At 59.0% G+C, this 22337-nt stretch overlaps 2 protein-coding genes across 3 annotated transcripts; both read right to left on the minus strand.

The window, feature by feature from the left end:
* Nucleotides 1-639: 639 nt before the first annotated feature.
* GSK3A (glycogen synthase kinase 3 alpha) lies at nucleotides 640-10413 on the minus strand. Its single transcript, XM_037820652.1, is given in 12 exon segments — nucleotides 640-1313; nucleotides 1881-1973; nucleotides 2311-2344; nucleotides 2346-2498; nucleotides 2867-2962; nucleotides 3041-3138; nucleotides 4126-4232; nucleotides 4324-4454; nucleotides 6092-6202; nucleotides 6367-6450; nucleotides 7823-8010; nucleotides 9766-10413. Coding segments are annotated over 12 exon segments (1452 nt in total). The 5' UTR covers nucleotides 10049-10413; the 3' UTR covers nucleotides 640-1239.
* Nucleotides 10414-14800: 4387 nt separating this feature from the next.
* On the minus strand, nucleotides 14801-21717 carry ERF (ETS2 repressor factor). 2 transcript variants are annotated; one of them, XM_037820646.1, is made up of 4 exons: nucleotides 21659-21717; nucleotides 16954-17188; nucleotides 16482-16597; nucleotides 14801-16272 (listed from the first exon to the last, which is right to left on the minus strand). In XM_037820646.1, exons 2-4 carry the CDS (start codon nucleotides 16983-16985, stop codon nucleotides 14972-14974), a joined length of 1449 nt encoding a protein of 482 aa, XP_037676574.1. In that variant the 5' UTR covers nucleotides 16986-17188; nucleotides 21659-21717; the 3' UTR covers nucleotides 14801-14971. The 2 variants fall into 2 exon arrangements, with proteins under 2 accessions (XP_037676574.1, XP_037676573.1); XM_037820645.1 differs by having other exon boundaries at nucleotides 21533-21667.
* Nucleotides 21718-22337: the final 620 nt, after the last annotated feature.

The following is a 22337-nucleotide window of genomic DNA, read 5'->3' on the forward strand; positions in this document are numbered from 1 at the left end:
TCACCATCTGGCCCCAGCATGTTCTGAGCGTGAGGGGGAAAAAACAAGCTCTCTGCCTCAACTTCCCCATGGTTGTTGCTTCACACCACCACCAAGGGGTGACCAGGTAGGCTGAAGATAAGGAAACAAAGGCTTGTGGAGCTACTAGGGTTTGGGAATGTCTTTCTGTCCCTGGCTTCCTGGACTGTGGGGAGCAGGACTCCTCTGCCCCCAGGCCATGCCTGTGGAGTCTCCAAGCAGGCTGTTCTAGCCCGAGCCCCCCTCATCATCCTGTGCCCCACTGGGCCCCGAAGAGGCAGGCAGCTTGGGGAAAGCCCTTTGTTCAAGTCTGGACTGTTGCTTAACCTCTGTGGCCCTCACTCTCCGATCCCGTATTCTCTTTGGTCACCTGAGGACGACAATCCTACCCGCCCGAAGCAGAAGCTGATGATTTAAGCCAGGTCTGTGGGGCCGGCTCCCCTTAGCCCCGAGTGCGGGGCCAGGCCCAGCTCATCAACTGCATTTTGCAGAGGAGAGAGCTGAGATGCAAGATGGGTGATGGCCCCGCCTGGCTTCACACAGATGTGGCCCACTTCCTGTCCCAGAACAGACCCTAGGAGCCCCCCTCACCTCTGGGGAAGCAGGCTGCCTGAGAGGAAGCAGGTTTTCATGCCAATAATTTATTGAACGGAGGTCTGTACACAGGCAAACCTTACTGTGGAAACTAAGACGTCGGGGGCTCTCCCCACCCCCTGGCCCCCCAGGGTAGGAGAGGAGGGAGGAGACCTTAGGGCAGAGGGGAGACACAGCTTTGGAGGGGAGGGGCCAGGTTGGATAGGGCGAATCGACGTTTTCTTTAAGAAAAAAATTATAACAATCTATTTACACCCGGGGGCCAGGAAGGGAGGAGGAGGCAGGGGCTGGTCTGGTTCTATTTACAAGGGACACAGGAGGGAAAGGGGGCTGGGGAGTGGAGGCCTGGGTGGGATGGGAGGCAGCCAAGGGGGGCAGAAGGTGCTCATGCCTCCAACCCCAGCTTTCCTTCCTTCTCTTCCCTCCCCACAACCAGTTAAAATCATCTTAAAAAGCCCACCGCAGGGGTGAGGCTGGTGAGGGAGGGTCTGGAGGTGGGGACAGGGACTCGTTTACCCCTGCCCCCTGGTCTAGGGGCCCAGCCAGGGCTGGAGGAGCATGGTGGGCTCTAGCCCCCGTCCCAGCCCTCCTTGGGGCGCCCAAATGGGGGAGTGGTGGACGGGGCCCTCAAGAAGAGTTAGTGAGGGCAGCTGTGGCATCGGTTGACTGCCGGTCCGAGCCCAGCCGAGGCTCCCCTAAAGCTGAAGGGAGGGGAGAGAGGAAGGGTTAGTCGTTACCTTTCAGAACACCTCCCCCACGCCCTGGAGTAGGACTTGGGCATGAAGAGCTACACTAGGGGTTGAAAACTGTCGCTTTTGGTCCAGGGTTGCAAACTCAAAAGCCAGAGGGCCGGGGGGTACTGCAATTGCCTGAGTCACGGCAGACCCACTCAAGCTCGGCTCCAGCTGACCACTGCCGCAAAGAAAGGCTGGCCCTTGATTGCCAAACCTGATTTTCTTTCTTCCTCAAAGGAAACAGGAAATCTAGATTTTTACATGAAATAGTGCCAGTTCTTAAATGCGGGCCACAAATTCAACATTTTACTTTTTGTGCAGGCCAAATATGTATCTCCATGCTTTCCCAGTTAGCATCTTAAATGCAGATGCAGGCAACAATGACCTACAAAGATGGTCTTTCACATCTTCCTAGACCATGAATATGTGAACAATCTTCAAATGCCTGTGGGAAACTCAGGGAACATAAGAAGAGCCCACAGACGCCAGTTGCAGAAAGGTGGCTTTACCCTCAGCCTAAGGATTCTAACTCACCTTGTGAGGACGGAGTGAGGGTGGTGGAGCCTGCCGAGGTCCGCAAGTGAGGAGGGATGAGAATGGCGTTGAGAGATGGTTGAATGGAGAGTTCTAGAGACAGGAATTGACATGCCCAGTCAGGGTGGCGTCAGGGCAAGGCATCCAGAGACCCAATTAGGGTTCGGAAGGGGCACCAAATGGGGACCTGGGTATAGGCCAGTTGGTTGTGAACATTTTTCACCAGAGAACTCTTTAAATGAAGTAGTGGAAAGAGCCCAGGACATGGCAGGTTCAAGGTGAGTGCTGGGGAAGCAGGTTCAGTGCTCCATGAGTCTGGGGACACCTCCCGTGGGCCCAGGCTTTCCTTCTACCCCTCCCCTGACTCCTCTCTTCAACAACGGTCTTTGGCTGCCCCTCCAGCTCCCCGGATCCCAGGCTGTGCCCTCACCGCCAGGACTGAAGTTGAAGAGGGGGGGGGAGTGGGCGGTTGTTGGGAAGCTGGGTTCCAGGACTTCGGAGTTCATCAAAGAAGCTGTGGGCACAGGCTTCCAGCGGGGAGAGCCTTGAGGAGGGGGTGTACTCCAGCAGGCTAGAGCAGAGCGCGATGGCCTCAGGCGGCGTCCGAGATTTGAACACCTGGGGGCAGGGAGGACACAGGCCATGAGGGCGAGAGACGCCACCAACACTGCCCTACCCCCGTGCCCCGCAACACCCACTGCACCTGCCTGCCTGCCGCCCACAAGCCCACTTCCCAAAAGGACAGTCACTGAAGGGAGAGTGTATGTTCAGCGAGCAGCCAGCTCAAGTCCTGCTGTGAACGTTGGTTTCTCCACCACAAAACGGGTCACTGGAGTCTTGAATATACTTGTATGTCGTCAACTTTTAGTGTTGGAAATACCATAAACTTTAAAATCTAATGAAAGTTGTTGAGCTGCTCCCTAGAAAACTGTTCAAGGGGGACCCAGTCCTCACCCAGGCTGTCTGAGCCCCTGGCCCTGCCCCACCTTTGTCCAGGGGTGAGCTTTAATCTGGGGGAACTTGAACTCCGTGTAGTTGGGGTTCATCTCGCGGATCTGCTCCCGGGTGGGTGTCCCCAGCACCTGTAGGGAAAGGGGCAAGTCTGAGAGGCAGCCCCCTCCCTCAGCCCTGCCCCCTGCCCACCCTGGCCAGGCCCTCACCTTGATGATCTCCACCAGCTGGTCCACTCCACTGTCCCCAGGGAAGATGGGCTGGCCCAGGAGGAGTTCGGCCAGGACACAGCCAGCTGACCACACATCTGAAGGTGAATTGGGGGGGAGGGCGTCAGGGCTAGTGCACAGGGCCACCATGCCCAGCCCCTCACAAGCTTTTATTCCTCATGGCTGTCGGGAGAGGTGTCTGCTAGGCTCAGAGAGGAAGCACCTGGCCCCAGGGCCTTCCCAGTTTAGGAATGCTGGATGTTGGGGTTTGCCCTCCTTTGCGGCACGCCAGTCCTGGTGCGTTGCCAGCCCTCGCTTGCTCTCACCACTCGGACCCAAGCAAGCCCTTTCCCTGCCTCTAACGACAGACTGCACTAGGCCCCAAACTGCCGAGTGACCTAGAACAGTGTTCTCTGGGCCAGAGGAAGGTGAATCCTTACGCTGTGGACTACCTTTCTCACCTCACAGCCTGCAGCCTGCCCGCAGGAAGAGCTGTAACCGCACACCTCACCCCTCCCTGGTCTGTAACTTGACCTCCATAGCACAAGTTCACACCTAAGGAACACGCAGTTTCTGCACCACTGCTGATGAACCGTCTCTTGCAACCCCTTTCACGCTCATTCCCTCATTCCAGCCTTCCTCTGAAGCCTGGAAGGTGGCGCTGTCATCCCCACCAACAGGGAAGGAAACAGAGACCCTGTGAGCAGGTCATGAGAAAAGCTGGTGGCAAGGTCTCACCACCCGACTCCCGCCGGGTCATCGTCAGCCTCTCCCCCCGGAGAGCACAGAGGGCTAACTGCGAGGACCCCGAGCCAGGACGGACTCTGGAGCCAGGTCAGCTTTCAGATCCACCCTCCAAGTCCCACCTGTGTGACTACAAGCAGGTGGCCCCACCACCCTAAGCCTTAGACCCCTCCTCTGTAAAATGCACTAACAGCAGCAGCAGCCTCCTAAGTTTGCGAGGACTGAATAAAATGACAGATGTTGAGCCTTGATCGCCGAGCCTGGCATACAGCAAGCACACAGAAAGAACTCAGAATCTGCCAAGACTGTCACCCTCACGCCCACTCTCCTACAGCACTGACCTATGGATGAGGTGTAATCAGTGGCTCCGAAGATGAGTTCAGGGGCCCGGTAGTAGCGAGAACAGATGTAGGAGACGTTAGGCTCCCCCCGGACCAGCTGCTTTGCACTGTGGGAAGAGAAAAGTAAGCACAAGGCAAGGGTTGGGGTTCCCCCACCCCCTCCCTTCAGCCACCCAGCATGCCCCAGGTCAGGCCCACCTGCCAAAATCGCAGAGCTTGAGGACAGCAGTGTCAGGGTCCACCAGCAGGTTCTGGGGCTTGATGTCACGGTGACATACACCCTGGGAGTGGATGTAGGCCAAGCTCCGGAAGAGCTGGTACATGTACACCTGGGGCAGGCAGGGGACAGCAGAACTCCAGCCCAGCTGTCTCCACAGAGCATGACACTGCTCCATCACTTCGGCCCGAGAGGCCCTGCCAAGCCCACTTGCCCTGACACAACCGCAGGGGGCCCCTTGTTTTAAACCCTTGGTTCTCTAACTTCAGTGTGTACCAGAGTCATGTGAAGGGCATGTTAACACAGGGACTGCTGGGCCCACCCCCAGAGTCTCTAAGTCAGTAGGTCCATGGTGGGGCCCGAGAATTTGCATTCACAACAAGTCCTCTGATGCTGATGCTAGTCCCCGGGCCATGCTTTGAGAAGTACTGCTTTAATCAGACACTTCAGTGGAAGCCTGATGAGTGTCGGACAGACACCTCAGGAAGGCCTTGTTGGAAAGTGGGCTGGGAAGTGAGGTACTCAGCTTTCCCCTTGCCAAAAGCTCAGCCTCCTTAATCCGACAGTCGAAACCACCCCCGACCCGACCTCCTCTCCAGCTTGATTTTCCTGCCACTCTCCCTCCCACTGACTAGAACATGAGTTGTCAAGAGAAAGGGCGTCCTTGGGTTTGGATCACTGCTGCATCCCCCAGGACCCAGACCAGTGCCTGGTATGTAATAACTGCCGTTTCTCTGTCACACACTGGCCTGCTTCCTGGGCCCCCCTCCTCCCCTGTTCATGTTCCCTTCAGCCAGAAATGTTGCTCTCTCACCATGCAGCTGGTCTTCTCCCAGAAGCCTCCCCTGTTCCTTCTCACTCCCAACCCTGGCTAAACTGGGTGCCTCCTGTACCCATAATTCCCTGTGCTAGCATGGTAGTTGCTGTGATGATGCCTGGCTACCCTGGCAAACAGAGCTCTTCAAGGGCAAGGCTCAGCTGGGCCCAGCATACAGGCAGCCACAGGACAGATCCACCAAGCCAGAGAACTCCCCTCCCAGGAGGTGAGGCCTCCCAGCAACAAGCCCTGGTGAAACCCACATCTGCTCACCCAGGCCAGAGAGGCGTGAAGCCAGAGGGAGGCATAGTCACACCCCAGGCAGCCTCCAGCAAGCTTGGGCCCACCCACCTCTTCCCAAACCAGCAAGGCAGCTCCAGCCTCTGTTCTCCATCTCCTCCCTGAGCATCATTCATTCCTTCATTTGTTTACTCATTTAAACATGTCCTGAGGATCTGTAACACCCAGGGCATGGTACTGGGGAATGAGCCTGCACAGACGATGGGTAAAGATACATTCATTGGACCTTCCTCCAACCCTAGCTCCATCCCACACCCTTTTGCCAAGGCCCAGAAGGCCTGGACTCTGACTTCAGTGTCTCCAACTCTGCATTTTTGGTCCCCACTGTCCCCTTATTCTGAGCTAACCCCACCACCCACCACCACCGGTGCCACTGAGCTCCCAGTATAGAACTGAGCAAATACCTTGCAATCTCCTCAGCCCCTGGGCAGCCCCCTCCCTGATTTCAAGTTGGATAGCCCTGGATAGGCGAGCTTCATCTCCAGGCAGGTATGGGTGCAGAAGCCAGGGCAGGGTACCCAAGGCCTCCAGAGACCAAAAGAAATCTGGAGGATGAGGGCACCCACAGAGGCCAGGAGGATCTAGAGCTCCTGGCTTTGTAGGTCAGACCCCCAGCCTGCCCGCCTGCCCACCTTGACATAGATGATAGGGATGGTCAACTTGGCCTTGGTGAAATGGCGGGCCACCCGGTACACCGTCTCGGGCACGTATTCCAGCACCAGATTTAGGTAGAGCTCATCTTTCTACAGATAACAAGAGAGAAGTATGAGACAGCACGAGAAGAGAGCAGGGAAGGGGGCAGGGAAGAAGGTTTGCGGGGAACGGGTAGGAGGAGGACTGGTGTTCATGGGAATGGCAGACAGGAAAACAAGGTGGAAGCTACTTCCCCTGACCGCCAAGGTCTCACCTTCTCCCCACTGGAGTAGAAAAAGTATCTCAGCCTCACGATATTGCAGTGGTCCAGTTTACGCATAATCTGCAGCTCTCGGTTCTTGGGGGCAAAGGGAAAGAGCTTCAGAATACCACCAACACTCTCTGCTCCGCTCCCCAGGACCGCCTCCCCACAACCCTCCGCACCCCATTCCAGCTGACAGATCCAGACAGCTACTCCCTATGTCTCAGTTCCAAGGCTCCTCTGGGGTGCCCCCTGACTCCTCATCCTTAGCCTATTCCTCTCCAGCACAAGCTGGAGGCCTTTGGGCCAAACCCATACCACAGATGTTTTCTTTGGTCTACTTTTTGTATTTTTTCAATTTGTTGCTGACATTTAAAAATCAAAAGACTTCACATATAAATCCCGATTCCCAGCTTCTCTTGAAATAATCAGAAGATCTGATCCATGGGGCCTGCCTGCCTGCATGGTCCAAGCAACAGCAGAAGAGCAGTGGCCATCTCGTTCACTCTGGTCTCCACCACTCCCTATGGCTTCCCACAGAGGCTTCTGGGGGCTTTGAATCCTTTGCTTGTTTCCCAGACTCTAGGCTTCCAACCCTTAGCCGCCTCCCAGAAGACCTGGTCTCAGCATCCTCCCACTTTCTCTATTCCCCTCTGGTGCCTAAGAACCCCTGTCCCTCAGGCCCCTCTCATTCTAAGATTCAACTCTAATCAAGTTCTAGCAGACACCCTGGCACTCCTCCTGCCTAAGAATTCTCCTTGCCAAGACCCAGGCCCTGACCTGGTTCCCCTTCCAGTCCGGACTCACTTCTCCTATACCCAGACCAGCCTGGACTCCAAAATGCCAGTTCTCCAGACTCACCCCTGACTTCCATCTCCTCCATGCCTGTCTAGTTCCCTGAACCTCCACTAGCTCATAGAACATTTTTTATGAATGAGAAAAGGGCTCCCTCCCTCTCCATCTCAAGGTAGACAGAGCCAGGCACAAAGGCGCACGGCTGGGTGAACACTGGGCAGGTGGGATTTCAACCTGTACACGCCGACCACCTGGGGCACAGTATGACCTTGGCAGCAGCCAATTTCCTTTCTCTGTTGGAGAAGGAGTGTGATCTAGTGATTAGGATGCTTCAGCATATCACAGGTCAAGTTCTAGTCTTGACATCAGGACCTTGGGCAATTCTCTTACCTGGGTCTCAATTTCCCCCTATTTAGAATGGGAGTAACAATACCTACTCTTAACCCTTAGAGAATTTTTATGTAAATTAAACAAGCCCTTACACAAAGCAATAAATGTCAGCTCTGGGCTCTCCTGGATTCTACATTTTCCATCCTACATGCATCTCATTTCCTTCTTTCTCCCTTTCCCCTCTGGGACATGCGCAGACCCAAGCTCCAGCTACCACGTTGGGGCTCTCTCCCCAGTCATGCCCATTCCCCAAACCTCCTTGTCCCGATTTCCCCCAAGCTACCTTGAACCTCTTGTCCTGGAGAACCTTCTTGATGGCCACCAGCTCCCCGGTCTCAGCCAGCCGTGCCTGGTACACGACCCCAAAGGAGCCATTGCCAATCACCTTGATGTCTGTGTAAGCCACCTCCTGGGAGCGCTCTGGGCCCTGGCCTAGGGTGGCTACCACTGTGGTCACCTTCCCGCTGTCACCTGGGGGACAAAGGGTACACAAAATCCATTGACCTTTCTTTCCCCTCTGGCCATTAACCACCCCCCAGAGCTTTGGGGGCAGGGGGAGAAAGAGGTCTCTGTGGGAACTTTATCCCTTCCCTCTCCTTGAGGATGGTGGATGCTGGAGCCCTCCCAGTGACCTTTCCCCTCTCCTCTCTGTATAACACTAAATTCTGCCTTCTCCTATATGAGAGTATATTAACACCTAAACTCCTTTGGGTTCAAGGACTGGCTAACCCCTGATTTTCAATAAGCCACAAACCACTATTCCCTCTTAATGTGGAAGACATGACACACTCCCACACCACCACCCCCATCCCCACGTTGAATCCATCCACTTTGGACTTACTGACCTTTGGCTCCTCCTGTTTGAGGAAAAGCTTGACCTAACCTCTGCCACTTAAGGGAACAGTAACCTTGAGCCCTGACCTACTCCTACTCTGGGAAACCACTAACCTTTGGTTTCTCAGTTTGGCGGATAGTGACCTTTAAGTCCTTCCACATGGAGCTGATAACTTCACCACTGGTTCTTGGTGACAGCATGAAGGACCTCTCCTGACGTGAGTGGTAGTGCCCTGACCCTTACTTTTTGGGAACAGTTACCCCTTACCCAAATTCTTTCATGTTAGAAAAGCCACTGATCTGACCTCATCTGGGTGGTCCAGAGCCCCCCACCCCTCCCTGTATGGATGGTCCTTAACTAAGAAACACCAAATTGTTAGAATGGTGAGCCTAATCTCTATTCTTAGAAGGGTATTCCTAAACTCTAATTCCCAAATTCCATTCTCTAAAGGCAGCAAACCTTCATGCCATTGTTAGGGGATGGTGACTGCTTTTCTTGGGTGGAGCTGGTGACCCCAATTCATTTTGGGGAGCCAGCAACACCTTCTTTTAGAGGGATATTACCCTACATGGTGACTTATTTCAGAGCCAATGACACATACTCCAGAATAATTACTGAAAGTTATGACCTCTGGACCATAATCTATGGGGAACTGTGACCCTCCCTCCATTCTATTTTTGTGAAAAGAGTCCCACCAATCCTTTTTCTTTTTTTGATAAGCTGTGACTATGGACTTGGAGTGACACTCAATCCCTCTTCTGGGGGACCTGTCCTTATTTCTAAGAAGCAGTAACCATTAATTTCCACCGTTGGAGGTACAGTTTCACAGACTCTTGAGAGGGCAATGACAACAGACCTTGTATTTTAAAAGGGAAGACGATCAGGACACGAAATTTGGAAAGCTATGACCCTGTTCTTTGGGGACACAGTAATCCCAAATCCCTGTTTCTAAATGATGTTGACTCCAGCTCCCCCTTTTCAGAGAAACAGCAAATTCAGAGATCCTTTTGTGGAAGGAGGTGGTGATCTTAATCTTGTTTTTTTAGGAGGACAATATACTGGAGACCCCCATTTGCAAAAAACGATCTTGTTCTCTAAGAGATGGAACGTCAAATTCCTGTCTTTAAGACTCGAGAACTCAAGATCTAAAGACTTAGGTTCTGGAAAAACAAAGACCTGTGACCCTTATTTCTTTGAGGGTTAGTAATTCTGAACTTAACCTCCCAGAGATAGTGCCCCCCACACCCCTTCCTCTGGGAGAGAGAGTTCAGATCCCAGTTTGGGGAGGCACAGTGACCTCGGTTTCCTATCTCGATGAAAAACCCTCATCGACATTTGAGGGGCCTCGGAAACCGGGATCTCCACCCGCCAAGGGCGCCGTCAGTACTCACGGCCCAGCTTCACTCCGGGCGGCGGGAAGCTGGTACCCGCGCCAGGGCCGCTGCTGCTTGTTCCTCCGCTGCCGCTGGGGCCACCCCCGGAACTCGTGGGCCCCACGCCCCCACCCATGGCCCCGACCGACGGCTTCCCGCCGCCACTGCCGCCCGGGCCGGAGGCCGAGCCCCCGGGGCCGCCGCCACCGCCGCCGCCGCCACCACCCGGCTCCGCGAACGAGCTGGTCCGCGCCCGGCCGGAGCCCCCCGGACCGCCCCCCGAAGGCGCGCCGCCGCTCATGGCGCCGAGCGCAAGCCCAGGCTGTGGGGCTCAGGCTGCCCGGGCTGCCCCCGACGCCGCTGCTGCTGCCGCCTCCCCCGGGCTCCGGCCTCCTCCAGGCCGCACCGCTCGGGTCCCGGCTTCAGCCCAGCGCCCGCCGCGGGGCACGCCGGGAACTGCAGTCCGCCTCTCCGGCGCGCCGCCGTCACCGCCCTCGGCCCGCGGGCAGTAGAGCGAGTCGCGTGGCACGCCGGGAAATGGAGTCCTGGGTACTCGGTCTGTCGATTATGACGACGGCAGACCCTAAAGCACTTCGGGAAGTAGAGTCTGAGCAGCAAACTCACTCCACAGCAGCAACGGCGATTCCTGAGATGTGCCTCAGAAATGTAGTCGCAACCACTCCATCAGTGATCTACGTAAGCCTGATGCGGAACCAGAAACGGGCTCCAGTCTCTCAGTCCATTGGGTGAGCATGCCTACCAGCGCCAGGTGCACCCTAGGAAATTGAGTCCGCCCCCGTGGACCGCAGAAATCAGGCCGTGAGGCAAGCTGGGAAATGGAGTCGTTGCCACGCCCTCACCGCATTGCGGATGTAAAGCGGTACCAAAGCACGCCGGGAAATGGAGTCCCACGTGGTCCCTCAGCCTCCAGTGGCTGCTGCAGTTTCGAAGATAGAAAAGGGAGACGGTATCGCGCCTCCCTCCTCCGTACGCAAGGCCGCAGTTCCAGCTGGGAAATGTAATTGACACCAAGGCTTCAGTGATGTTTCTACAGCGAGCCATTGTGGCTTCTGGGAAATGGAGTTCAAGGCAGCCTCCCCTTTGGGGGAGGCATTTACCATGAGCCCGAAACATCCTGGGAATAGTCCAGACCAGATCCTGACCTTCGCTGAGACGAAACTGCCCGGGCTTGCCGGGAAATGGAGTCCAATGAGTACCTCCAGGGGGCATGTGAGCAAAAAAAGAAAAGAAAAATAGCAGTCTTCTGTGGATACAGAAAACTGTTTCAGCGTCTTCTTCCCTGCCTCCAGATCCCGAGAAAGGGGATCCCCAGGAACTACTGGAAAATGGAGTCCAAGCACTCCTTCAACTTCCAGATGTCTAAATACCGGGAAGAAAAAGAAAAATGCAACCCCCCCCCCCCAAAAAAAAAACACAAAATAATTTGGGAAACAAAGTTTCCAACAGCGTCCCAAAACACTACAGTCTCCGCATAGCATTTTCTAGTAACACAGGTCGTACCAGGAGGCTGAACTGAGCGGTAAAAGAGACGGTGTCTTCCGCTTCCTAAATTACGGGAACAGGGAGGGCTCAGAAAAAGGAAGCCGGCTGGAAGAAGCAGCCTCAAGTTTTGTGCGCTCATTAAGTTGCCTGATTTATCGATTAAAACAAGGAAGAAGAGTAGTCCCAAAGGGCGCTGGGAAACAGAGTTCCTGTGTGTCTCCTCCCACCCCCGCCCCGGAAACACTTGTGGCTGGAATGAACGCGCCCTCAGCCTCTCCCGTTTCGTGGAATGCTGGGAAAAGGAGTCTTTGGCTTTCACTCCAGTCTGAGCCTGAGTGCATACTGTCCTGCACTTTATGAAGCCTCAAGAAGGTCCTGTCCACTCGATCTGTTCCTGAGTGCATTTCCCAGCGGCTACGGTTCCCTGGGACGGGACAGAAGACAGCGCTACAGCCGTTTCGGACTACATTATCCTGAAGGCAAAGCGTGGGCGCAGTTCCTCTCCTTTCTCACTGCATGCGTCTGTATCACGAGCAGCTCGGAGCGGGATTTTCTGGGAGTTGTAGTTTCCTAGCCCAGCGGCGCCTGCTGCCCTCTGACGGCAGCTCTGAGTCTAAAAGTAAAAATCTGAGCCAGCCCCAGGGCCTGGGCACCTCGACCCAGGTCGCCCCTGAGGCCGGTGGCCGGAGCGCGGCGGGGTAGAGGCAGTTTACTTCACTATCAGAATCCGCGGGTCGTGGGTAGTGGGCCGCGCGTGGGCCACCACCACAGAAGGGGCTGGGGTCCGTGGGAGTCTCAAGGCGACGGTCCGAAGGAATCTATCAGGCTATTCATAGGGGTTAAGAACATGCATAGAAGGGTGCTAAGACAGGTTTTAAGTGTTTATGAGGAGCCTAAGTGTGCCTGGAGAGGTGACAGGGTCTTTGATGGGCTTTAGTTACCTGGGAGCAATTTTTGGAGACCCCTGGAGAAGTTCTGAGGACACTTGGGCTGTCTGTAAAAGGTCTGTGGAAGACTGAAATTATTGGTGACTGAGATTTTGGGGACCTATAGGGTTGGGGGTGGTTGGAAGAGGTACTGGGGAGCTATAGGTGTGAAGAGGACCTCTGATGGGATGGATGAACGTGTGAAAGATGGTGAGAGGTCTAAAAGGGCTTTCTACCTGGAAGCAGAGATCTCAGGAGATATGGAAAGGACCAAGGGTGTGGTCTCCCAGGAACTTAGCATTTCAGGCCTGCAAATGAATTTAAGTAGGTCATTAAAGATTGGGGCTGCCACTGGAGTTTTCAAGGCCAGGTGCCAGCCCGTGTGGCATCCCACTCAGCCAGAATCTGGGGCAAGAAGTCGGGTTTGACTGTGGCCTGACCAGGAGCAGTTCTGGAGCTAAGGACTTTTGAATCCATGTTAGACTTGATTAGAGTTGCTTGGACAGCACCGGGGTCAGGGACTGAAGTTACTAGTCAGGGTCCTACCCCTTCCTCCCTGGTGATGCCATCTCCCTTTCTCCATCACCCACCAACAATTTCTCAGCTGCATCTGTGTTGCCAGGAGACATGCCTCAGCCCAACTTCCAGAAATAGCCCAGCGTAGCCGCTCCCAGTGGCCCCCACCCCAGGGAGTGACTTACATCACCCAGGAGAGGGAGCAGTTGCCCACAGGCCACCACGGGAGCCTCGATTTCCTACCAATATCCCAGCCCTGGATCCTTGCTTCACTGCCAACCATCATGTGGGACCACCCATCCTGGGCTGCCAGGAGATACTGTTGAAGTAAGAGTGGGTAGCAGTCACCCAGCCAATGTTCTTTCTCCCGCAGGGTTGCACAGGGTGGGATTTCATCTTGAAGCCAGTTCAACAGGCCGAGCCCTAACGTCCCTTAGCAGCTGTGTGGCCTTGGGGAAATCATTTCCCTCTTTCTGGGCCTCAGGCACCTCACCTGCACTGCAGAGGTCAGGCTCCTAAGGGCACTTCCGGCCTGGATTCCTCACTCGCTCATTCTCTTATCCATCATCAGAGCACTCTAATCTCGGTTTCTAGCTTCACTTCTCAGGTCCTGTGATGGAGTGCCTGATCTTGAGCCAACCATCTTGGCTTCAGGGAGGAAAACTCCCGTTGTTAAAAGAACACGGGTTTTGGAAAACATCTCTCATTTAAAGTCCTGGCTCGACTTCCTACAGCCTCATGGCCTGGAGCGAGTCAGTCATTTCACTGTGCCCATTGTCCCTACCTCGCTGGACGGTGAAGAAGCTCCCAGCTAAGCACTTGGCGCAAAGTAGGCCAATCAATGGCCACCACAATTATTGAGCCGGACCTTTGTGAAGTTGCTGGCTTGGGGTGTTCCCATGGTTGGACTCAAAGATCACTAAAGTGGCTGGTGAGATCTAAGTCCCCAAGGACTCCCAAATTAGCTTAGAAACACCCCAAGGAGGGTGCTGTGAGAGAGACGCGAGGGGGTGTAAAAAACCACCCCTGGCTCTCCCGTGGTACCAGGGGTTGTAGAGAAGACTCACAGAACCAGAAAGGAAGGGCATTTCAGGCCAGCAGAAGAGCCCAGGCAACAAGGTAGAGGTAGAGTCAAAGCACTTTCAAAGAAAAGCGGATACCCCACAAAATGAATGGGGCAGTGATCAGCTTTCAAGCCAGCGTGTGCCCTGGGGTTTACCTAGCCATGAGGTCAGGAGATCCTTTCCCAGGCCGGATTTGACCCACTCAGACTTGACCCACTCAGATGGGCTCAGGCCCTCTGGCCACAGATCCCCTGGGGGGCCCAGACCAGACCCGTCCTTCAAAGTCAAGGAGAGGCTGTGCCCCGCACCTAGGACAAATCACTGCATCCAAAAGGTCCAAAGTTTTATTGTTTGGAATACATTGTCCAGCGGTCCCTCCCTCACTCCCTCCCCACCACCCTCTGTGCCCAATACAGAATAAGGCTTGACCACAGCCCCCCCCCATCCCACCCAAGGGGCCCCTGCTGGGAGGCAGAGGGGGCTTCCAGTTTGGTTTCAGGGCACCCCATTCCCACCGTCCCACCCCCCACCCACCTGCCCATGGGCCAATCCTAGGAGCAGCTAGGGGTATAGGTGTTGGGCCGGTGCTGGGGGTGGGGGAAGAGGGACAGCAGGCACTTGTAGATTTGTGGCCCATGAGAGGCACCCCTCACCCTCCTCCACTCCCCACCCCCCCACCACGTGGAATTTTTGGTTCATCATAAAATTGTCCCTCCCTCCCCTGCTGTTACCTTGTGGGGTATGAGAAACCCAGGCACTCACGGCCCCTGGAGGGGCAAGGAAGGCAGGGTTGGGGCTGGGAATGGCTGTGGGGCAAGGGGGCGAGGCCAGGGAGGGAGACAAGGCTTTACTTCCTAAGAGATTGTAATAAAAAAGTTCCTGGGTATTGAGGCCAACACCTCGGTTCAAATAAAAATCCCCCAGAATGGCGGCAGCCCCCTTAACTTCCCCCCTCCCTCCCCCTCCCTCCGCTTTGCCTGGAGCTTAGAAACCCACAGAGACAGGGAGACAGCCCCCAGTCCTGGGCACCCACCCACCCCATTAAAAAAAAAAAAAAAAGGAAATTAAAGTTTTATACAAAATGTGGGAAGGGGAAAGGGAGGAGGCAAGGAAAAGACAGCTGCCCTCACCTCCAGGGCACTGGGTGGGGAGGGGGGGGTTAAGGCAGCAAAAGAAGCCTGGGTGGGGGGCACGTGGGTGCCCTGCCCACAGCCCTCAGGAGTCTCGGTGCTCCAGAGAGAGCTGGGCTGTGGCATGCTGGAGGTCAGAGCTCACCCGCCTTGGGGTGAGGGGCCCCCCGGCCTCCCCGGGCCCCTCCCCGCGCACCTTCTTGTCCTCACCCTCATCCTCCAGGCCCCCAGCAGTGCCCCCACCCCCTTCCAGGCGACAGTCTTCACTCCAGCGCCGCTTGAAGCGCAGCTTGAGGGGCATGCACTGGGCTGCCCCGGGCACCTCGCCGGGCTCGGGCTTGGGGGGTGCAGGGGGGGCCCGGGGCGTCTTGAACACCTCCCCATCTTCCTCGTCCTCATCGCTGATGTCAGTCACCTCCACCTCCTCTGACTCGCCTTCCGAGATGGGCTCCACCTTGATCTGGGGTGGTGGTGGCGGCGGTGGAGCCAGCGCCCCCGCCCCCTCGCCCAGCCCGCCAGTGCCACCGCCGCCGCCACTGCCGATGCCCAGGCCACCTTTTTCAGTGCCCGCCAGAGGCTTCTCCCCAGCTGCCCGCTGCCGACGTCCTAGCGGGGGTGGCTGGAGCTTAAACTTGAATGGGGAGGAGGAGGAGGAGGAGGAGGACGAGGCCGAGGAGGGCACCGGTGGGGTCTCGGGTGCCAGGGGCGGCAGTGGGCACTTGTCAGGGCGCTGGGGCTGGGGCACCACCAGCCCGGGGTAGTGCAGGAAGGCGCGGGGGCTGAGGTGGTAGTTGTAGACGCTTTGGGTGTGGGCCTGCAGGTACCGCTTCATGTCCTCAGGGCTGAAGGAGAAGTGGGAGCCTCCCCCTGAGCCGCTGGGGCCCCCGCCACCGCCAGGGTACATGGGGCTCAGCGTGGGCGAGGGGGTGTAGGCCAGGTGGGTGGGCGTCATGGGCAGAGCCGGTGAGAGCTGAGGGGGCAGCAGGGAGCCAGGCCCAGCCAGGGGCGACACTGGGAAGGGGCTGAGGGGCTCAGGGCCACCCCGGGGACGAGGGTAGACACGGAAGACTCCAGGGTCATGGGGCAGGCGGGCCAGAGGGGGCCCGCGGAAGGCACCCAGCTCCGGGGGGCCGGGCGCTCGGGTCCGGGGGTCATCTCCCAGTGGCTCCTCCAGCTCTGACGTGCCATCGCTACAGTCGCTGACCGAGCCCCGGCCCAGGCGGCGGGCCACCACCGCTGAGAAGAGGGAGGATGAGGACGAGGAGCAGGCAGGTGGTGAGCGGGGGTCCTCGGTGGGCGACAGCACCTCAGAGGGCGTTGAAGGAGGGAAGCGGAAGTGGCTGCCACCCGACGGCACTGGTGGGGCGCTCTGGGGCACCGCACCCCCTGGTGGGAAAGGGGAGGCTGGGTGTCAGTGCGCCTCTGGCCAAATCCTGGTCCTTCTCTGAGCTGGTTTGTCCTACAGGGGTGCCCTGAGGATAGCTGGCAGCCAGGGGTGTCTGGCCTCAGGCCTGAGGGGAGACCCAGCCCCCACCGCCTCTGGGAACTCAATTTCTCCTCCCTCCGAGGCCAAATCCGCCAGCCCCTATACTCACCAGCCAACCCCACGTCGATGAAAGGGTAATTAACCAGCACCAGTTTGTTGAAGTTGAACTTGTAGGTGAACCTCTTCCCCTTGGTCTTGTGCAGAATGCGTTTGTTATAATAATAGCTGCGGGGGCAGAAACACATGATGTCAGTCACCGGGGCCCAAATCTAGACTCCCTCCATGCCTTGGCATTTGCTTAGGTGCTGCCCACAAAGGGTGACCCAGAAAGACAGGCCACATGAGAGAAATAAGTTCCCAGAGTGGGGGACCGTCTGTCCCCCCAGGCTGGGAGCCAGGCACCCCTGACTGTCTGCTATCCTCAGGGCACCCCTATAGGACAAAACGGCTCAAAGAAGGGGCAAAGGCCCCACAGCTAGGATATGGCAGAGCCAGGATTCAACCCCAAGAGCCTGTTCCCATGAGTCAGGGGCTCCCCAACAGGTGGGGGCATCTGCTCAGGGGCCTCCGCCCCTCCTCACCGCAGGGCCCGGCTCAGCTTGTCATAGTTCATCTGGGGCTTGCACTTGCGGACACCCCAGAGCCGAGCCACCTCGTCCGGGTCCTTGATGACGAATTCCCCGTAGTCCCCCTGCCAGGCGATGACACCCTGGTACTCCTCCTTCCGCAGCAGCTCCAGGATAAAGTGCCACAGCTGGATCTGCCGCGAGCCCGGGGACGACTCCGGCTTGTAGGCCCAGTCGGGGAAGGCGAAGCCTGGGGACGGGAGGAGGGAGCGGCCCGGGTCAGGGCGCCACATCCGGGGCTCCGGGCCCAGTCCCACAGTCCACCTCTGACCCCGCCCTCAACGTGAGGAAATCCCGTCTCCCCTCGGCCAAGTCGGGAGCCGGGTTGGAGGGAGACAGTGCGTGTCTGTCCACATGGGAAGAGGGGGCTGGACGGGCGCTGGGGGGAGGGGAAGCTGGAGCCGGCTCCGGCGACACCGGGAGAAACAGGAAACCGTCGGCGGCGGGTCCTGGGGCCAGTGCCAGGGGGCCAGGCACCCAGCCAGGCCGGCGGGCAGGGCTGCCAGTGGGGGAGGGGCAGGAAGGGGCGGCCGACACACACACGTGGCCAGGCGGGTTGGGGCGCCCCCCCCCAGAACACACTGCACTCCCATTCAGTTGTGCCCCCACCCCCCCACCTGCAGCTCCTGGGTCCCCTGCTAGGAACACACAGGGTCTTTTCCCAAGACCTGACGGGGGTGGGGGGGGCTACTCCCACCCCAGGACCCAAGAGGAGGAATTTTTTTTTTTTTTTTCTTAAAAGGACCAGGAGGGGTGGGGTGGCTGGTTGACGATGAGGTCAGCGCTTGCACACACAGAGGCTTCTGTCTTCCCTGGAGAGTGAAACCCAGACTGTCTGAGAGAGGGCCCCCCAAGCCCTGGACCCCCGCTCTGCGGCCCCGCCCTCCCCAGACCCAGGCACACGGGCCCAACCTGCCTGGAGGGTCCCCCAGCCCAGGCCCTGAGATTGAACAGGCACCACTGGAGCCCGTCACCCTCTTCCCGCTTCTGCCTTCTCATCCTCAGCTTTTGCTCAGCCCACCTGCCTGCCCGCCCCCAGCATTAACCTTGGGTAGAGGTTGGTAGTGGGCTGGCTGGTCCCTGGAGGAGGTGGGCAGCCCGGGGTGGGGGGGGGTTGCGGTTGTTGTCATTTCCCAAACCCCCGGGTAATCAGGGGCCATCAATAATTCAGCACTAGGCAGCCGGTAATGGAGGAGTGGGAGGAGGGAAGGGGAGGGAGGGAGGGAGGAAGGCAGGCAGGGCATGGGCCCTGGTGCCACAGAAGGGAGAAGGCCAAGGTGGACAGCTAAAGATGGGTGGGGGGCCCAGGTCCCAGCCAGGCCTCCCCTCCTTTGGCCACCACCCAAGCAGGTCCCAACGAGACCTCCGGACAACACTGAGGCTCCTCCAAAGACTTGCCCCATTCTGGAATCCAAAAGGGGATCAGTAGTTCCTGTTCCCACAGGGATCAGCCCCTCCAAATCTATACCTCACTCTGTCTGCCTCTGGGACCCAGGCCCCTGATCCTTGGCCCTGGGTAGGCTGGGGTGGCCAGTAATGCATTCCTCACCTGGTCCCCAGCCCATCCAGACACCCCAGCTCCAAACCAGCCCCTCAGGGCTAGGAGATACAGGATCTGGCAACAGCAGCCCTTGCTCCATTCCCTGGCAACCCCTTCCAGGCACCCCACCATCCATAGCCCTACACCCACCTTGGGAATCCAGGCTTTCACCCAGCACCCTCCCCCTGCTGGGGAACCCAATCCCCAGGGTCTCCTTCAGGGCTGAGGCCCTTGAGAATCCAGGTGACCAAGCTTCCAGACCCATGGACCCTTCGAACCCCTCCAAAAAGCTCCGGGTGCCCCCCAGGGTCCCGAGCTCCATGCTACTCCCACGTAAGCCCTCAATCTGACTCCCAGACCCAGGAGAGGGGCTGAAGCCCCTGAGACCTCAGTCTGGGGGTGGGGGGGGGTACTGATTTCCACCACCCCCCCCAAATTAAAGCCACCCGCCCCAGCCCACCCGCCCCAGCCTCCGTGTCCCGGTAACCAGGCAACGTGTGTGCAGCGACAGTCCTGGGAGCGGGGGAGCAGGAGGCTAAAAATAAACTTTGCAGAAGAGAGGGAGTGAGAGAGACTACATGCAACACAAAGAGAACTCGGAAAGGAGGTGGGGGGCTCTGGAAAGGCCTCAAACCGCATTCCCGGAACAGTCCCAGGCCCCCTTGCTAACGCCCCTCCCGAACAACTCCCCCAAGGCCGGGACCCTGGTTCCCACTCCTGGCAGGGACCCTCCCCACTCTCAGGCCCACCCCAACGCTGGCTCTCCTCAGCGGACACAGCATACACGAGGGCCTGTTCCCGGCTTTGTGGGGGGAGGGAGAATGGGGGGGGTGACGTCAGGGTGTCTCAATGGGGCTCTGTTCCCCAGGCCTTGGAGCCAGGAGCCAGGCACAGGCAAGGGGAGCATGTGTGAGTGTGTGTTGTATATGGGTCCACGTGCTTCAAACAGGGAAACACCGAGCCTGCATCCAGAAAGCTTGGGGGTACAGGATCTCTAGGGCACTGGGGTACAGTGAGGTTAGGGGGGGAGCGGCTGACATCAAGAGAGGAGTCCAGGAAACTGGGACACAGGGTGCAGGGATGGCAGCAGACAGACAGGAAGGGCTAGGATGGCCCGTCCCAGAAGGCACACCTGGGTTCCACAGAAGCGGGGGCAGGGATTCTCCCAGACTGTGGAAGCCTGGGGGGGGGGGGCAGAACTCCTGAGCAACCCCCCAACTCCACGTGACCGCCTAAACTTTTAATAAGGGACTATGGGGGTTGGAAAGGAGGGGGTGGTGGTAGAGGAAGAACGAGCTGGCCTCCTGGGGGGGGGCACCACCTCCCCCACCCCAGCCAGCCCTGAATGGCGCCAGAGCCGGGAAGAAAACAGGAAGTGGGAAACAGCCGCGGCAGAGGAGAGAGGGGCCGGGATGGAGGCTCGGATGGAGGCGCGTGCGGCGGGTGGCCAGGAGGGAGACAGACAGACGGACCGAGTAGGAGGCCGTTCGGCCCCCACCTCCCCCCAGCCAGGGGGCCCGTACACGGCTCGGTCCCAAGACAGGGTTAGGGGAGCGGCCCAGCGGGTCCCACCAGACGAAGGCCCGTAGCGGGGAGGGAAGACGAGGCGGGGTTGTCTGGGAGCTTCGGCCCCCTCCTTGGACAGGGGGCGCTCCTGCGGCCCCCAGGGCCCAGCGGCCCGGGAGCCTGTGGGAGCCGGGGAGTGTGTGGGACGCACGTGACTGACCCTACCGCACTCAGCACCCCTGCCCAACCCCTGGCCCCCTCCTCCGCCCCAATCCCCAGGCTCTGGAGCCGGGCTCGGAGCCCTTTAAGAGCCGCCCCCACCCTCCCAGCGGAGAGGGGGGCGGGTGGGCCGGTCGGGGCACACACCCGCACACAGGAGCCCCAGCCGCGGCCGCCGCCGGGGGAAGGAAACAAGTTTGAACAGCGGCGCCCAGCCCCTTTCCCCCTCCCCCGTCCCCGCCCCGGGCCGGATTCCGACGGGGTGGATGGGCAGGGGGCGGCTGGGACCCCTCCCCCCTGAGCGTTCCGGCGCAAAGTCCAGCCCGCGCGAGCCCGGGGGCGGCGGGGGAGGGGAAGGGGGGAAGGTCCGAGTGTGTGGGGGTGTTAATCCCGCTGCCCCCCGCCCGCCGGCCGAGGGGGGAAGGGAGCCTTGGCCCCTTAAGGAGGAGCAAGTTGGCGGGGAAGAGGGGGGCGGAGGGAAAAGACGGCCCGCCGAAAGCAAAGGGCTGGGTAAGGAGGGGGGCAAGGGAGGGAGCCTCCGCGCCCCCTCACCCTCCTCCATCCCGGGCCCCGGGTGGCGCGGGAGGAGGGTGCCCAGGTCTCCCCCGGAGCCACCTTAAAGCCGCGCGTTCTAAGGTCGGAAACAAAAAGTTCCTTTTTCGAACGTTCGGGCTGCGCTTTGGAACTTTGCGACTCGGCGCGGGCGGGGGAGCGAGGAGTCGGCGGAGACTGGCGGGGGAGGGGCGGCGCAGCCCGGACCCCGACTCCCGGGCTCCCCACTCACGCCCTCCTGCCTAAAGGCCCCCCCGTATTTCCCCCAACCCAGTGCTGGGCACGCACCGCCGTGAAGGTCACGGACTGGACCGCGTAGCGCGGGACCGGGTATAGCGGACGCCGTGGACAGTAACCACCCCCCCCTCCGCACACGTCCCGGTCCCCAGAGTGCAACGTGACAGAGCGGGGGGGAGGAGGAACCCCGCCACCCCCGTGATCCCAAGAGTGGAGAAGAGCCCAGCTTGCGGGGTCCGGGCAGGGAACAGGACCAGGACATGCAGCACCCACCTCACTCCGCCTGGAGCTGGGAATTGGGGATCCCAGGCAGCACCCCTAGCTCGCGCCACGAGAAGCAACAGGTCTCGTGTGCTGGGGGGGTCCCCCGAAACTGGGGATCACTCGGGCTCCCCCAGACCCCTTCAGTCCCCCCAAAGTTTCTCCGCCCGGTTTCCCGGGGCAACAAGTCTCCCTCACACGTGCTGCCCCCGCCCCCACCTGTGTCCGCCGGGGTCTTCATGCTGGGGGACCCGGGGCGAGGCGCCCCGACTCCCGGCCGCAGCTCCCGGCGCCCGCGCTGCCCCGTCCCGTCCCGCGCCCGTCGGGCCGCCCTCGCCGCCTCACCCGGCCTCGCCTCTCAGAGCCTCTCCCCTCCCCGCCGCCGCCTCCCGGGTTAATATCGCACTCCGGGGCCGGGACGCCCACGCCCCCCGGCCGGCGACGTCACCGCCGCGTCGCCATGGCGACACTGCGCCCGCCCCCTCCCCGCGCGCACTCACACACACACACACACACACACACACACACACACACGCACGCACGCACGCACGCACGCACACTCGCCGGCGCACAGCCACTGAGGACCGACCGGCCCTGAGCTTAAAGGGGCCGCGCGGCGGGGGGGAGGGAAGAAGGAGGGGGCGGGGGTGCGATCGGGTCTCGGGGGTTATGACCCTTCTCGGAGGCTCCAGGTCTACAGATAACTTAAATCCTCGGAATTCGCGACCTGCCACCCCTCCTCCTCTCTCTCCTATTGCGGGATCCGGAGTTTCTTTGGGGACCTGTAAGAGGTGTGATGGGGCCTTCCTAAGGGGCGTCAGAAACTTTTATGGGTAAGGGGTCAAAATGACCTTCTGGGGAAGAGGCAGAACCTTCTCTGCAGGGGTGTGGGGTGAGGACCTTGGAGGATGAGCCAGACCTCTGCATTTCCCAGCCTGGCCATACCCTGCCCCCCCACAACCCTGAGCCCGAATGGGGGCAGCTGTCCTGGGGTGGGGTGGAGTGGGTGGGAAGCATTTCCCAG

The sequence above is a fragment of the Choloepus didactylus genome, chromosome 27 (genome assembly GCF_015220235.1).
Source record: "Choloepus didactylus isolate mChoDid1 chromosome 27, mChoDid1.pri, whole genome shotgun sequence".
Lineage (NCBI taxonomy): Eukaryota > Metazoa > Chordata > Mammalia > Pilosa > Megalonychidae > Choloepus > Choloepus didactylus.

Bases quoted from the DNA above. Each gene is read 5' to 3' on its own strand.
- ERF (XM_037820645.1), bottom strand. From the start codon at position 21,554: ATGAAGACCCCGGCGGACACAG. The intron at 16,598-16,953 runs GTGAGGAGGGGC...CTGCCCCCGCAG, and splicing joins AAGCTGAGCCGGGCCCTGCG to CTATTATTATAACAAACGCA. The intron at 16,273-16,481 runs GTGAGTATAGGG...CTTTCCCACCAG, and splicing joins CATCGACGTGGGGTTGGCTG to GGGGTGCGGTGCCCCAGAGC.